Source organism: Dermacentor albipictus, chromosome 3, assembly GCF_038994185.2.
Source record: "Dermacentor albipictus isolate Rhodes 1998 colony chromosome 3, USDA_Dalb.pri_finalv2, whole genome shotgun sequence".
NCBI lineage: Eukaryota > Metazoa > Arthropoda > Arachnida > Ixodida > Ixodidae > Dermacentor > Dermacentor albipictus.
The window spans coordinates 46,831,333-46,847,619 of record NC_091823.1 but is presented as its reverse complement, the minus strand read 5'-3'; the positions used below and the strand labels follow the sequence as shown (position 1 = coordinate 46,847,619).

The window sequence follows — 16,287 nt, the reverse complement described above, 5'->3', positions numbered from 1 at the left end:
AGGCCCCATAAATAGGTGTCTAGTAAACATTTCAGTAAACACCCTACATTCCGTCCCCCCAACTACGTGTAGTGCAGTGCAGTCAAGCCTAGTGCCGGTATCAGCCAATCAGCAACGATAGCGTGTGTCAGAGAAAGAAGGGTGCTCCCAATGTGCGCCAATGAGAGAGAGAGAGAGAGAGAGAGAGAGAGGGGAGCAATGAGAGGAAGTGAAAGGTTAACCAAGCTGAGCCTGGTGAGCCGCCCTGCACTGGGCAATGGGGAAAGGGGACTGAAAGAGAAGGAACAGAGAAGTCCATACTTTTCACGGTGCACACTCGATCAAGCGTTCATTGCTGAGTCAGTCAAAAGCGTCCATATACGCACGTGCATTTCAAGAAACGCACCAGTGCTTTTGTGGCTTTGTACAGAGCAGACACACGAGGCCACGGCCACGAGATCTCATCTGTGAAAAGGCCTGTTATCCAAGTGCCCTAAAGCTGTCCGAAGGGCAATCCTCTCATCTTCGTGCGCTGGGCAGCCAGTCGGCCTCACACGGAGGGGGATTAGCGGCGGACCACGGAGGAGCGCTTCGTGTGGTTCCATGTTATGTTATGGCTGACGCTTACACGTAATAGCTTTCGCTGCAGTGCACGGATTCATTGAGATTGAATACGGGAATAAGGAACACTCTAGTTGTAACGACAGTAAGGATAAGACTATGCGCCAGAATCATAATTTCACGCACGTGTTTAGGACAAGCGTACTTAATTTCAACCTCAATGATCTTCCGTCAACGAAGCCAGCGATGGGCTGCCAATTTGATGACGAGGCAGCTGAACGATAAAGCCATGGCGAGCGAACTCTGTTGGCAAGTATGTGATAAGAACAAGCTGAACATTACAGCGGTTGTCCTTTCGTGCTTTCCACCAGTTCACGCAGTTCCCAGCAAAATCTGGCTGCCTATATAGAAGCGTTGCAAATTCTATTCTATAGTAAGCACGATATAAAAGGATCTATTAAAGAGCAGTTACTAATGCACTCTAGTAAAAACTGGCATGACGAGCGCGCGTAAACGGAGCTCAAGTCATGTAGGGCTACGCCCACTTAACGTACCGTAAATGTCGGCGCCATGGTCTTGCAGCAGACAGAGGCAGACGCCATCGCGCGTGTCCCATAGCCTGATGGTGGCGTCCCAGCTGCCAGAAAGCAGCAGGTGGCTCAGCTCGGTGCTCCAAAGCACACTGCGCGTCAGGTCCTGATGGCCGCGCAGCACTCGAACGGCGGACTCGCACGTGTAGTTCCACACGTGAATGGTGCTGCGTTCGGAAGAGTGCGGTCGCACAATTCGCGGTGCTTCCCCGTCCCACACAGTACAACATGCCAATCCTCCGCGAGCAGAACCTTTGTTATTTTAGGGAGGGCTGAGTAGAAAGCGAGCATTTCCTCGAACATGCTCAACACCCGTCTCCTGCGTCTGCGGCGGACACTCATCGCCTGCTGTGACTGCCGTGGTAGTCGGGATATAAGGCGCAAGATTCTCAGCAAGGTCTATCTCGAGCCTAGTTCTTCAGGAGACTATATCCAGTTGGATAACGGATACCAAATACCTAAACTCATTTTTGACATTACCTGCAATCACACAGGAATGCACGCCTTTCTTTGATTTCCCTTTTTGTGCCTCTCTTAAATCTATGTCCTGCGGTAAATTCCCCGAAAGAAAAATCCGTTTAGAGAGACAGCCCATCTGACAAGGCTCTCGCGGGCACTTTATTATAGTCATGTACAAACATATAGCCGTGTACATTCGAGTACCGAGCCTTAAAAATTCGAGGAGTTCAAGCGTATAACGCCCAACATTGCTATCGCTATCAATGCTTCGCCCTTCAGGCGGAAGCGCAAAATTTATTACATGGATGGTAATTCGTTCATGTTTTCGTATTTTTATTTCAAAATTTCACTGTGGTTATATATACTTCCTAAACGCACGTTTAAGTGTTATATAACATGTAACCGTTATAACGTTAACCGTTATAACATGTAACATGTTATATAAGTGTAACATGACATATAACCGATTCTCGTTGCTCTCATTTAATGTTTTAACGGTTATTAAAGTGTAGACAATGTGTATTCCTGTGAAACGTTCATTTCTGATATATGTAGTGATATGCTATAATCATGCATGTAAATTGCTACGGCCTCTTAAGATTAGGACGTAGTTTTAGGCTATTTTTCCAAGCAGTTGTATACGAAGTAATTTTTTTTCTCCGAAAAATAAAAGAACACTAACTCCCTCCATTTCTTTACCACGTATTTATTAGAATTCACGTATGCAGTCTCGCCATAAGACGCCACGTTCCCCTCTAACCCCTTCCTTAATTCTTCTATCCTCTTTCTTCCCACTTCCCCCTCCCCACCGACCTCGAGCCTTGCTCCCATTGGGGCCCAGAAGTGTGTATCCTCTTCCCCTAGACCCCCTCTCCTTCCCCCTTTTTAGTAGGACGGAAACTACAGAGAAAAGCGGTGGTTAGCATGCGCCGGGAACGAGAAGGTTGGGAAAGTGCAACGCTTACCAGTCGTCGGAAGTGCTGCACAGTACACCGTCCCTGAGGGGCGACCACTTGACACGAAAGGCCTTCTGCTTGTGTCCTTCCAGCGTCTTCAGGGGCACACCCCCGTCCATGCCTTGGTAGTAGACACGGATCACACCGTCCCCGCACGCGGTGGCGATTATGCTCCTACGCACGTTTGATTTTTTTTTAGTTCTGTATATTTCTCGCTATGTATTCGTAGTAAAGTAGCAGCGGCTTTTTCAAAGCCCATTAGATCTTTAGTACAGAACAAACTAAGATCTGGGAAACACGCCCTCGAGTAACCTATTCGATGATCTTTCCCACGGGTACATGCTAGGAACAAAACAAATGAAATGTAATCATTATACTATATGGGAAGACATTCCCTCCGCACTGCTCGGAAGTCGATAAACATTTAGTGTGTTGCTGAAATGAAGGACGCTGGAAGTTTGCGAGGGGGCAAAATTACTGATGGGCATTCCCGAGCATGATAGTTCTTGAGCGCTATGAATCATCGCTATTATGATGAACGCGATGCGTCATGCTGTTCCTTGCGGCTGTGTTAAAATACATTTCCCAAAGTGAACATTCATGGTAAAAAAAAAATGAAAATGTGGCCCAGAGAACATAGAGCAGCGTTGGGGTATTACGCCCAAAGAGAGAGAGAGAGAGGAAGAACAAGGAATATCTGAACTGTAGGCTATGCCATTAGTGTAGGAATAGGACAAATTATGACGACCAAGAGTACTTCAATGTCCACCAAGTATAAGAACATGGCCGACTTCTTCCGAATGCTGCAACCTAGGTCGGAATAGACCAATCTCATCTTAAGAGCGCGTGTGCACCTACAATGCCAGCAGAATTATGTCTGTATAGCCTTATAGCCACTTTCGCGCTATACTTAAAATCAAAGCAACCATGATGAGAATGTCGAGCAGAGTGTCATGGCGGATTTCGCCGGTAATTTCTCGAGTAGGGAGGGGGGGTTCTCGTGAGCCACACTTATTGCAGAATCATTTAACGATCACCTACCTGCATCTTCATCGCGAGGGTAAAGCCGGTTGTCATGGCGAAATACAGATTGAAAGAAACAGAAACTGCCTGCTTCAAACCACAGTTAGCCTTCTGTCCTACAAGGACAGTATTCGCTGTTTTTCTCTGCGGCAACGACGGTGTATTCGAACCCACGACCTCGTGCTCAGCGGTAGAATGCCATATAGCCATATATATAGCAACTGAGCTTCTGCGGTCGGCAATTGGCTGGGAAAAGCTATGCAAGCCGCCAAGGGCATCACAAACTTCATAACAGTTTTCACACGCACAAAAAAATGTGAGAATGAGAGAATGAAGACAGAACTAGAAAAGCAAGATGGACCACGGACGCGTCAAGTTTCTCAGAAATGTTACTATCGCATTTTGTCCCCATTGTCAGGTACGCTCGCAGCGTCGTTTAATGTCGACAGACTTACTCGTTATTCGGATTCCAGTCGCATCCGTACACAGTTGCGGGGTGGTGGAATGTCTGCACAAGCTTTCCATCAGCCCGGTGAATCATGCTAAAAAGAAATAACGGTGCCTGTTTTAGTTGCCCGTGACAAGAAACACGAAACAAATGAATGCGGAATAACAAGCTGCCGCTCAAGTGTAACCATACTTGCCAGGTCGAATCCGCTCCAGCCGACGCTATCATTCTAGAGTCTGTCTGGTTCCATGCTACGCAGTAGATAGCCGTCTCTTTTCCATGCTGCACGGGAACGAAAGGCAGGTATAGGTTAGGATTAGCTGCGGAATAATAGATGGGGCCGCTGGAAGCGGTGCGTTGCCGGCTGCCTGATTCTACGCACAGATGTAAAACGAAATATGTACTACATGGTCTCTGATAGGCTTACCGACTGGGGCACTAAAGGGTTTAAGAATACATGTACTCAGAATCAGTCATCTGTCCTTGTGATCTTTCACATATTCGCGAGCTCTGACGTGGCCATCTTTAGTTCCAACCAGCCTCAATATGAGAAACTGAAGATCAATGTTAGGATGGATAGTTGGGCATGTTGGTTAGGCATGATTTTAAGTGAAGGCGCTACAACGACGGTGGACGAAGAGGGAACACACACATACACAGGGTGCCACTTCCAACAATGTTTAATCAGGAAAAAGCGCCACTTCTTTATACAGGGAGCACAATCAGTTTCTCAGTGCGCATTCGCGTTCAGGTAAAGCAGTTCTTTGCGTGATAGTGATATTGATGCAACACTTACGCACTTATCACCTGCCTCAATCATCCTTTTGTTCCCTCTTCGTCCACCGTCGTTGTCGCACCTTCACTTCTAATCATGAAGATCGATGGTCAGGCACCAATTATAGCAGTAAGTTTACGTAGCTGTAAACAGCTCCCATATTTGCAATCTCCTAGAAAGCAGCAAATCAAGTTACCAAAAAAAAAGAGGGTGGGGGCAACGGGGGCAAGCGGTAAAAATCCTGCATAAAAAATGGCTGTGGTAACAACTTACGCCTAGAATGACGCTCTTCGCAGCATTCTTCACAGTGTCCCAGATGAGAAGTCCGTCCTTTGATGTTCCCAAGGCTACGCAGTCTTGTCCAGATGGGGCCCAGGACAAGCAATATATTGTACTGGTTCTTGGTGGAGATGTCATCACCTGCACAAAATAACGTAAGATCTGTGGGGAATCATAAATGTGTCCGTGCACTTCAGCCTCAGCTGACCGGATGCTAGAACATTTCCTGAAACAAAAAATTCTTGGACCCTGGCCACATCCGTCGATAGCGCAGAAAGACATTCGTGCGCTACTGAAGGTATTTGAAGAACGTCGTCCTCAGTGTCCGATCGTAACACTGTTGTGCGTCCTAAATACTGCGCCCCACTCTCTCGCTCTTTTTCGTCTTTCTGTTCCCCTTTTCCTTACACACAGTGTAGCGTAGCAAGCAAGGCACTCGTCTGGTTTACCACCCTGCCTTTCCTGTTATTGTTTTCTTTCTGTCTATCTCTCTGACTCGGTGAACGGCAAAATATTTAATGTGGGTTGAAGTTCACCCACCTGAAGTTATAAGTTTGTCGCACGCGCACATTCACTTCAATATTACAAGCAAGCCTGGCTCCAAACGGTAAAAGTTGAAATATAGGGGGAATTGACTGGTGAAGCTATACTTCCGCTTCCTGTACCTTTGTACCGTACACAGTATCGGTTGTTTTATGGAACAAGTAATTTTGGCGGGATTTTTCTATAGATAAGGTCTCATGAACACCGCGTCCGAAGTGCGTGTTCAGTTGTCACAGTATTGGCTGAGTGACATATTTTACAAGCCACTTGCAAACTTCATAAAACTAAAGAAAGAAAGGCACAGATAATATTTTAGCGCGTCTTATCAAAGGAACAACAAAAGCTGGTTTTGAGAGCTCTGTCAGTGAGTAGATGGCGAAATCGGTATTTTCCTAAAGGTAGCCTCATCAGGTCTGAAGAATGCAAACAAGCAAGCGTGGTTCGTAAACCACGCGGTGACGATCGAGTCTTCAAACTATTACACCAATGCAGCGCACAAATTAATTATTTAAATTAATTAGTTTTGGGGTTTCACGAGACTAGAACACGATCTGATTGTGAAGCACGCGGTAGTGCGGTACTCCCGATTAATATTGACCGCCCTGTGGTTCTTTAACGTGCATTTAAATATCTTTGTACCCGCACATTCCTTGCATTTGGCCCCCATCGAAATGGGGCCGCAGCGGCCAGGATAGAACTCACGACCTCGGGCACAAGCAGCACACCATCATAGCCACTGGGATACCACGGTTATGACGGTGGCACAAATAGTCAACAACGCAACACTCAGGTATTTCTGTGAAGCATAGGGCGCACATAGCCGCTACCGAAAATGTGCCGCAAAGCAAGGCTAAAAAAATATTTTCAGTGACCATCGAGGATGATAACCAAAGTAACCGAACAACCGAACGCTTCAAGAAAGCTGTTTGCTTCACTAAAACATTAAATAAAGGCTGTGGGCTCTTGACGGCTTATATTTGTTGCAGTGAGAATATTTAAGCAGCGTTTTTTTTTATTGAGTGATATGGCGAACGGAGCCGCTAACACCTGATTAATTTTGACCACCTGGTGTTCACTGGGTGCACCTCAGGTGGTCAAATTTAATCCGGAGTACCCCAACAGGGAATGCCTGTGCCAGATCGTGATTCTTTCACGTAAAACCCCAGTCTCTTTTTTTGACCAGCATGTCCTGTAGATGTATCGTATAAATAGACAGCCTGTGCGACTCAGATATTTAACAGTTGTCGTTTGCCAGCGTAGGCTTCCTTCGCGTTGGCGCCTTTGCGTCGGCGGTGAAACTGCGGCCGCTGACCACGAGAACGGGTGACGCATCCAAAGAAAGCTGTTCGCTTTAAAGAAAAAAATCGGCGGGTGTTTGGCCGCAAATGTCACGACATGAGAGACAAACTGCTCTGATATCTGATATGGGAGATTGTATAGTATAGGGGAGGAATATTGTGCTCACAGGCGCTGGTTCAATTAACGGCACAGAGCGTCTGCTGCAGGGAACGTAACTGGACCCACAACATTTTATTTGCGTCTATCTCCGTTATTACTAAACACCCCTTTTCAAAAATTAGTCCATCAGAAAGCTCTTTGTACTGTGCTTAATAACGTAAATACCAACTTCAACTTCAACAACTTTAGAACAATCAAAATTTAAAATGGTTCCCGATAAGGGGCCCTTTGCGCGCAGTTAATAAATATAGAAAGAGCACACTCTCCATTTCTTGAACATTCTGGTTGCTTGCGGACTTATTTCTTACGCACTAGAGATAAACAAGTACTAAAACTTAGCGCACTCACAGCAGTCATGGTCTCTATGTTCCAGATCTTGAGGGTGCCGTCAAAGCCGGCGGTGGCAAGAAGGTTGCAGTTGTCGGGCTTGAACTGACAGTCGAATATCGTCTCGGTGTGCGCCTGTAATTAATGCAGACGACGTTAGCGCTTCCTTCTGCTACAGTGACCCTGCTTTTATTCGAGTGAAATTTCTAAAAGATGGCAGAACAGATTTTACCAACTAATCTATCAGTGAAATGAATGATAAACCCGCCTATAATTAAAGTGGCTTGTGTCGAGAGTTACGCGTATGTGTACTTGGGATAAAACCATTATAAATATCTTTCTAATTTTTAACAATTTTTGATGAACGATATCTTTAAGAGACGTTGACGCCTTCTGGTGGAACCTGCTACTCTTTCTCATGAGAGAGTATATAGTATAGATGCGACATTACAACCCTGCACTACAAGGAAATGTAACAATGACGAAAATGTCAGACAGTCGGACGACGTATAAATGCACTGAAACAGTTCCCCACAGAAATACCATCAACAACAAATTTGAACATAAAGGCATCTCAGATAAAGGTAGAATAGACAACTCACAATACACTAGGATGCGAAGTCTGCTCGCATACAATAAATACAAATCACAAGAGATGTTATACAAGACACCCTAGAACGTAAATTCAGCTGTCATAGACTTAATACAGAAAACACGGAAGTTAGGTCACAGCACTTTGAATCGTTATGGGCACGGAAAGGAGTAGGCTGTCGGAAGCCGTTCCGGTTAAACGATGCGTGTTTTCCGGTCGTAACAATTTCACCACCAAACACGTTTGACGAATACAGAAACTAAACATTGCGTGGAACTTCAAATGGGTGCCATGAAATCGAACACCTACTATATGTACATTTTAGTGGCGTGTTTCTAAATAACTAGACATATCGATCGGACGCCAGTGCTCAGAGCGCGTGTCAGAAACCATTCGAAGTACGTGGCGCAAGAAAGAAAAAAAAAAGAACACTGCATTACGCATTCTTGCGCATAACGAGGGAAGGTGTTCTGGATTCCTCTAGGTCATTTTGTTCTATAGGAACGCAGCAAAATTAATTCTGTGCACGGAGCAATTGTGTGCAAAACTAATAGGCACCTACCCCTTGATTCGAGGCCTATACTTTTGTTTTAACTAGCAAAGTTTCGTAATCGTTTATACTCGGTGCTTTTCAGGCACTATAGGCTTCACAAAGAACAGCAACCATGCTGTTACGTGCTGCACGATTAACCGGTTGTTGGGGGAGGCGGTCGTAATGGAAATGGTTTTAGGAACGTATAATCTCCAGAAAATATGCACTGCTTTAACGCAAGAGACGCCATAGTGGATCCAAGCCCCATTTACGCATCAAAGGGTAACACTAAGGGACCCTACTTGTGATTTCTGCACGTGAGGAGGCCTAGAAACTTGCAGGTACTTATATTCTGATTCAGTACCAACTCTGAAGCTTCTAATCCGGCAGTCACAGTACAGCAAAAATGAAAAACGTTTTAAATTTTCTTAGCAATTAAGGCGAAGATAAATGTAGCGGGTTAATGTCAGTGACTGTCCGCCTGAGCGTTTAATCCAAGGCTCAGTGGTGAGCCCGGGCTAAAGCCTGGGAAGAACACCTCTTTCAAGCGATTAATAGACCCTAGCTGCTCGCAGCACTGCCATGTAGTTAATCGCCTGACGTTGCGACCTTCCCGAGTCCACCACCATGAAGCGTGGTGCGCGGTTTGTTATACTCACGGACAATTTCCTGTGGTAAAGAAGGCAAAGCTGCGGGTGCAAAGCCCGCACAAATAACAGTGCTCCATATAATGTTCCAAGTTTAATTCCTGTTAGCTTAAACTAGAGAGGAACAAGAAATATCTTCATTACTATACAAGGATTATTTTAAAATAGGGCAAGATACATCACTCAATGCTGAATGTGACCTTCACTTACGCTTTTTTCTGCTTTGACAAATGCGAAACTATCTCGCACGGAAGCTAGGCTGATTCGGTGTGTACTCCAAGAAACCAAAAGCACTGCCGAACTCTGTCAGACTACTTGGCGCAGTAACACGTGTGCAGATGCTCCTTTGTTGTCACAGAAAGTTGAACGGTAGCACGTGACTCACCCTGCCGCCGACGCAGCCTCAACAGTATGCTAATATGTGGCCCCGGGAAAACGCAGTACGCCTGCACGAGTGATGGCTCTGGCGATTTGCAGTTCTTTTGAAGAGCGCTTTTGACTGCATACGGGGTCGTTGCGCATTCGAATGCTAGCATTCGAGCGCGCTCTCACTCCGTCCGCAGCCTGCCGTTTCTTGCACTCCTTTAGCACCGTCCCGTCTACCGCTTTTCACTGCCTGTTAACGCTGAATGTCGGCGCCTCCTTTTAGTAAAGGCAAGAATTTTTGTGTCGCAGAGCGTCGCAGATGCCTAGTTGCGCGGCTGCCGCGGGAGTCTGGGGCCTTTCTTTGTTTTCTCTGCCATATTAATATGCATTACGAAGCTGCAGGTTGCAGTACCATCAGCGTGTGCTTCTTACCAGTAGATTTGGAAGCAAAACAATGTAAGATATGCGCCCGAGCCGACTCTCGCAGACCGCCTCGCATTTTCCGCTTGGTACGACCACCGCGTGTTACAACCATAGCAGTATCTGGAGCTTCCATATGGGTTACACGGCGCGGTTTTCCCCCGAGTTCTTCATATTATATTAATCATGTCATTTAGCAATAAATTACAAGTAAACGTAGGTGGATATTGTGGGAGATCTTTGAGCCCCAAGCAGTGTCTTTGCAGTGTCGTGATGTTCTTTTGACTTGTATGTGGTAACGGAAAATTGTAACTATGTTTTAGAATGTATGTTGTATATACAGTTAAAACTCGATCTAACAAAACCCGATTTTACGATGTTCCCGTTCTAACGAAAAAATTTACATTCCCCGGCGGGTACCCATAGGTTTTAATGCTGTCATCAACCCGACCTAACGAAACTAACTTAGCCGAACTCGATTGAAACAAGTTTTTCATGAAAAATTGAGTAAACAAAAAAAGCGGCGATTTCTTTCTAATTTTGATACAGACGGGTTTTTCTCCAAACGTGCGCTCTAATGCTAACGCGTTAAAACATCTGGGCGCCCTATTAATGGCCGTAGCTTTATTTTGACGAGGCTGGACGCCGTGCCCATGCACGAAACAGCCGACTCAACACCGCCTAGGTAAGGGCGGCGGTGGTTGCTTTCGTCATTTCATGGTTTATGCAGTAGATGGCTGGATTAGCGGCAAATGCAATGCCAAGGTAGCCTTCGCGTGTCGCTGCAATTTTGAACTTCGAAGGACTGAAAAAAGTTATTTCACGATTTTACGAACTTCCCGATTTAGCGAAATATTTCGAGCGCGGTCATCACTTCGTTAAATCGAGTTTCAACTGTGTCATCTATTCTAGAGACAAGGAGCAGCGGGATGCGTATTCGAGCGGCAACGTCTCGTTACATTATGCATATAAAAAAGGCTGCTTTGCTGGCATGGCGGTCGACGATCACGCACCGTGTCCCGCATGAAGTCCCAGGAGCGTCGCCGAATGTTGTAGAGACCGACGGCTCCGTCCGCGAACAGGCACAGCACACGCACGTTGCGTGGAAGGCGCACAGTGTTGCTCGCTGGCTGCTGCTGCTGTTGGGAGGCCACGCACTCCGGTGATGGCATAGGCGAGAAGCGCTCCTTGTCTGGGAAGCCGGTGCAGACGCACAAGGTGCGAAAACCGCTGCCGTGCAAAGGTAGGTTCTCCAGCGGGGTGTTGCGGGATACGTTCCAAACGCGCATTGTCCCGCACGATTTGTCTGCGACGGGAAAGCGTGGTGCCGAAAGGCACGTCAGGGTCGCGCAAATCGTGTACGCTAGCGCGTTCGCCACACGCCCAATTATTTCCGCCGTAGGTCAAAAGCTACTCGCAAAGATGCCGACTGCTATGCCAGGCGTGAACTGAAGCATTAAGTCCCTCGAATTTCTTAATTTCATTGCGCCGTCCGATTGACTGCCGCAGTCGAGTGCGTCTGTACATCCTTCGGACTCTTCTCTTTCGTCGATACCCATTTATCGCTTCTAAGCAGGACAGGACCTGCCCAGTTTATTTCATTTCATTTCATTTATTTTTCCCTTAAAAGCCCGAAGGCATTACATAAGGGGGGAGCAAAATCAGGGTCAAAGAGAAAGAATAAATTGCCAAAAGAGAACAATAACAAAAAAAAGAGTATGTAACAGTAAAATGTTCTTGTCACGCGTATACAATGCAAAGTAAAATTCACGGGATTGAAACGCGAGAAAAAAAGAAAAAATATAGATATATATATTTGAAACACTGAATTATTACACTAGAAAAATACAGTGAAAAAGGCATCACAAGGGAAACAAGTAAAATAAAAAATAATAAATAATCAGCTGTTCAGAGTGCAGAATTGAATATGACAGGAACCTTTTGCCCTCATGAAAAATGGTCGTTTAGTTTATCCCGGAATGATTTGCGGTTAGTGCATGATGCGATGGTATTTGGCAGGCCATTCCATAGTGCTATCGCGTCCGGAAAAAATGATGACTTTAAAGCTAAGGTGCGACAGTTGATGCGTGCGATGCTGTGGTCATGGCTTAGGCGGCTAGACGTCCCGTGCGGGGGTTGCAGCTTTTCGTGTCTCATGCGTGAGAAAAGAAAAAGAAGGAAAGGCCGGTAGTTTAGGGAGAGAGACGTCTGGTTGGCTACCCTGGTACTGGCGATAGTTCGTGAGGGATTGAAAGAAAGAGGAAAAAGACATTAGACGAGAGTTCACGCCCACTGCAAATACAGTGTGTCATCAGCATCTTCTCAGATGTATTGCCTTGAGGAAAGTCATTAGGTGCGCGCAGCTTTCTCCGTTAACGTCTGAGGCATTACACCCGGGCTATTATAATCGATCGTCTAATCAGCTGAGCGCGCCTTCGGTTTTCTATGTTGACAGAAAAAAAAAATCAATAAAATGAAGGGAACAGGCCAACGTTAGATGTCGAAGCTGAAAGTGCTGCTCTCAATCTCTGAGAATATCATCCGGCCGCTTTTGATCTCCAATTCGAATTGAGGCCTGCCTGTCGTTTTCCTTTACGTCCCTCGTTGACCAACCCTTAGCTAATCCTTAACTGTCCAATTTTCCAGGACACAGGCATAGTGCCAATATGTAAATTGTTAGTAATGTATGCGCTCTGTTAAACACTTCCACAAAGCTCACACGTACGCCTGCTATTTGTGTGTGAGAAAGAGAAACGCGAATTTAAAGGCATGGAGGTTAACCCAAAAATATTTTGGTTTGCTACCTTGCACTGGGGGAAGGTTAAGGGGAAATGAAAGACAAAGAAGAGCGGAGCAAACATGCAAATGCGCGAGAAGAAAAATAGAGGAGGTTGGGAACGTCCATGTGAATTATAGTCTCTCTGATAGGCCAATCGAAATAAAAAAAAATCAAGAGTGCCTCGATCGACTTGTGGTGCGACGACTGTATAGGCCAGCGTTCCAGGACTGTATGCTTCGAAAGCGGCCGGTCGTCAATACGCGCCAATTGGCAAGACGGTGTCGACCCAGACGGGTCTACGACGACTTAAACAAGAATAGATATCGTACTTATTCTTTTATAGTCCGGTAAACTGTTGAACTACTAGGTGATAGCGTAAGGTAGAGACAATTCACTCCCCTCATGACTGACTGGGTTAAGAATATACAGGTTATGAATACCGTACGGGATATTTGACCATTTTGTTTGCATCAGCCACCACATACGGTGGCTGATACATGCGGTTAAAAGTTGGGAACTGGGCCCTTCTTAGAAAAAAAAAAGATCGAGAGAGAGAGAGAGAGAGAGAGAGAGAGAAGGACAGAAGGAAAGGCACGGAAGTTAACCAGACCGAGTCCACTTTGCTACCTTGCACGCGGGGAGGGGATGGGGAGTGAAAAAGAGAGTAAACAAAGTCTATACCGCACTTCCACATGCATTAAGTTAGCTGTAGGATGTCTATAGTCGGGCACTCAAGTCTGTTGCGTTCAGGTAGTGAAGAAGCGTTCGAACTGCTTTCTGGGTTAACTGTGGGGCCAGGCTCCCAAGATCCTGCAGATAATATAGGAAAAGCCCATACACTCTTTTCTATGTAGTCCATAGATAACTTTAGGACACCCTGAGGGCTTATGGTTTTACACGTATGTAATTTAATTACAGTTTGCCTAAAACAACCATTCGAAAATCTGTCTGCAGGGACTAAAGAAAATAAATTTAAATACGTCTATAGGTAGACAAGGCATCTTAGACGCCTACTGAACGTTCATATAGTTTGTATAAATCCCCTTTTAAAAGGAATTTTTGTGGCCGTACGAGATAAATTTTGCAGATTTACGAAGCTCAGATCAAGTGAACCAAGTTCACTGCCGTTCTTGCACGAGTTAATCTCTTTAGTCACAAACCAAGACAGACTTTCTGTAAGACGTATTTATGTTTTAATTTTCCCTATTGCGCTACCATAGATGATTCGCTCTTTCACAAAACGAACTAAATTATTCGTTACAAATAGACCCACCAATTCGTAATAAGTCAAACCTTGTTTTACAATGAACATTCATTAGCGGCAATGAAAAAGAGCAAAACGTCAAACTTACTGTTAAACTTAATAACGTCCCTCTAAGTTATGTTCTAGACTGTGTAGTGTGGACGGAGCTTCAACTGAACTGTGTGTTCGGACCTGTTTCAGCGCGTAGAAGGTTCTTGCACCAATAGTTAAAAATTGAAAAGTGCATGTAGTATTTGGATAGCGGCGCGGACAGACGCTTCGCGAGTATACACCGTGTTGCACCGGCATTTTTATATTTATTATTGTTGTTGTAACTGTTCAATTATTATTATTAGCACTAACTTTCTTACTGTTCAACAGATATAAATGCAGAAAATGCAGTAGCAGAGGCACTTTCTGCTAGGTTTCTCCAAAACAATGAGCAGCCGATTTATATCGCACAGAACCGAACAGTACTTGGGAATACCTGCGCTAACCTGACATGTGGCACATGTGTAGCTTACCGAACGAGAATGCTTGCACTAAGCTCTGTATTCGCAAAATTTTCAAGACAACGTCTTTTTTAACGCGTTTTCCTCAACTTTTCAGTAACGGACACGTCGCGTTAATAGCCTTTTTCGTGGGCCAATTCTGGAGATAGTACAGTCAATATGTGGGCCGATCCCGAGGGTAGCATAGTCTAAATATGTAGGCCGCTTCCAAGGATGGGGCAGCAAGAAAATTTTCAGCAGCCCGAGGCCCCTCGGGCTCCCTTCACGCGCGGGGGTGGGGGGGGGGGGGTAGGTGAAGGGGAGGGGAGGTGACGCGATAGAATGCCGTGTCGACGTCAACTAGAGGTTGAATCGCCTTCCAACTTTTCCAACTTTCTTTTTCTTCTTTGTGCAGCGGCTAAAGGAACGAGCAGAAGCAAGCGCCACTGAAGATGACAAAATGTGCCGCACCTCCGGTGAGGAACATTCCAGCCGCACCGGGCACCCAGGCGAGGGAGGCGACGGTAGTAGCACGACTGGGGCAGGCGTACGTAGCCAGCACCTGCAGCTCGGTCGACGTCGACCAGTCGAGCAGGAACAGCTGGCCGCTGGGGAGCGCGGCCAGCAGGTATCCCGGGGACTGGTCGTCCCAGCGCAGCGCCACGACGCTGCGGGTGTCCTCGTCCTCGCTGTCCGGAGGCACGTCGTGGAGCAGCCGCACGTGCTTCTGGCACGCGCCACCTGGTGGAGGGAGACCCGCCCGCCACATGCGAGCGCGATGTTAGTAGTTTACATGAACCGTTGTGCAAGTAGGGACAGCTGGGCGAGTTGGTGCGGCAACATTGCGAAACAGTGCTGTAAAGAACACAAGAGCGCCTGCTATTTCTTTATCTTTGCGTTCGTCTTTAGCGCTTTCACATTGTGTTACGCGAAACACGCAAAAAGCGCGTCGAACGTGCGTAGGCATGTCGGGATAAAATTTTGCCAGTCGGGCTCACTTACACGTGACAGGCCATGTCGTGCGGGGTGGGCATTGGCTACGTCCTGTGAATGTTGCTACAGTTGGCATGTAACACCCCGAAAAAAAAAAAGGGGGGCGCTTGAAGGACCCTGCTCAACCGGAACGAAGGATGGAGGCCTAATTTGCCACGGTTGTCTCGAGTTCTCGAGTGGATGACCGGTCTGGAAGGTGCCCCGCAGTGTTCACAGGCCCCTTTGTGTGGGCGTGGAAACCCTTTCCGCAAACTGTGCGACTCTAGAAGGGACCCTTTCCGCGAACCAGTGTCGCCACCAGCGGAGGCAAGCTCGTGAAAGGTCACCAGGGGAAAAGGTATACGCCGCCCATCCACAACCAGACTCAGTGCGCGTCACGTGACGTTGACGTGAGCAAGACCCCGCCCACAATTTTAGTGAGCCTATTTAAAGGGGCTCCGCAATGTACTTTTCACTTCATTCTCTTCTGATCTTTCACTAATCATTGAATAAATCGTGCAAGTTTCGCACTAGAAATAATCTAGTCCTTGCCTAATCGCCATGATCTACCGGCTGCCTGCAGCCTGCCGACAACGCCACGCTACCAAATCGTAACGTCGGTCGAGCTTCGATAAACAGGCGTCGCAACAACGCGGCGGCGGTGGGATACGCTACCCAGGAGAATGTAACAACGTGCACAAGCTATGCATCTCCAAGAGGTGACTGTGAGCAATACGGAGCAGCGAGGGTTGCAACGCGAGTGTTAAGTGCGCTAGCTTTCTTGTTTTGTTTTGTTTTTTTGCTTTTTTTTTCTTTCAGTGAAACGGTATAGGCCAAAGAGATAGGT

At 46.4% G+C, this 16,287-nt stretch overlaps 1 protein-coding gene across 1 annotated transcript in view; it reads right to left on the bottom strand.

Annotated features, from left to right (window-relative positions):
* Positions 1 to 16,287, bottom strand: part of LOC135898169 (WD repeat-containing protein 17-like) — a 59,165-nt gene that overhangs the window by 29,133 nt on the left and 13,745 nt on the right. The window contains exons 4-11 of the mRNA XM_065426963.2: positions 14,940 to 15,209; positions 10,969 to 11,261; positions 7,420 to 7,533; positions 5,065 to 5,211; positions 4,213 to 4,298; positions 4,024 to 4,110; positions 2,555 to 2,719; positions 1,095 to 1,297 (exon numbers count right to left, since the gene is read on the bottom strand). Coding sequence (XP_065283035.1) covers positions 1,095 to 1,297; positions 2,555 to 2,719; positions 4,024 to 4,110; positions 4,213 to 4,298; positions 5,065 to 5,211; positions 7,420 to 7,533; positions 10,969 to 11,261; positions 14,940 to 15,209 — 1,365 coding nt within the window. The remainder of the gene's footprint in view (positions 1 to 1,094; positions 1,298 to 2,554; positions 2,720 to 4,023; positions 4,111 to 4,212; positions 4,299 to 5,064; positions 5,212 to 7,419; positions 7,534 to 10,968; positions 11,262 to 14,939; positions 15,210 to 16,287) is intronic.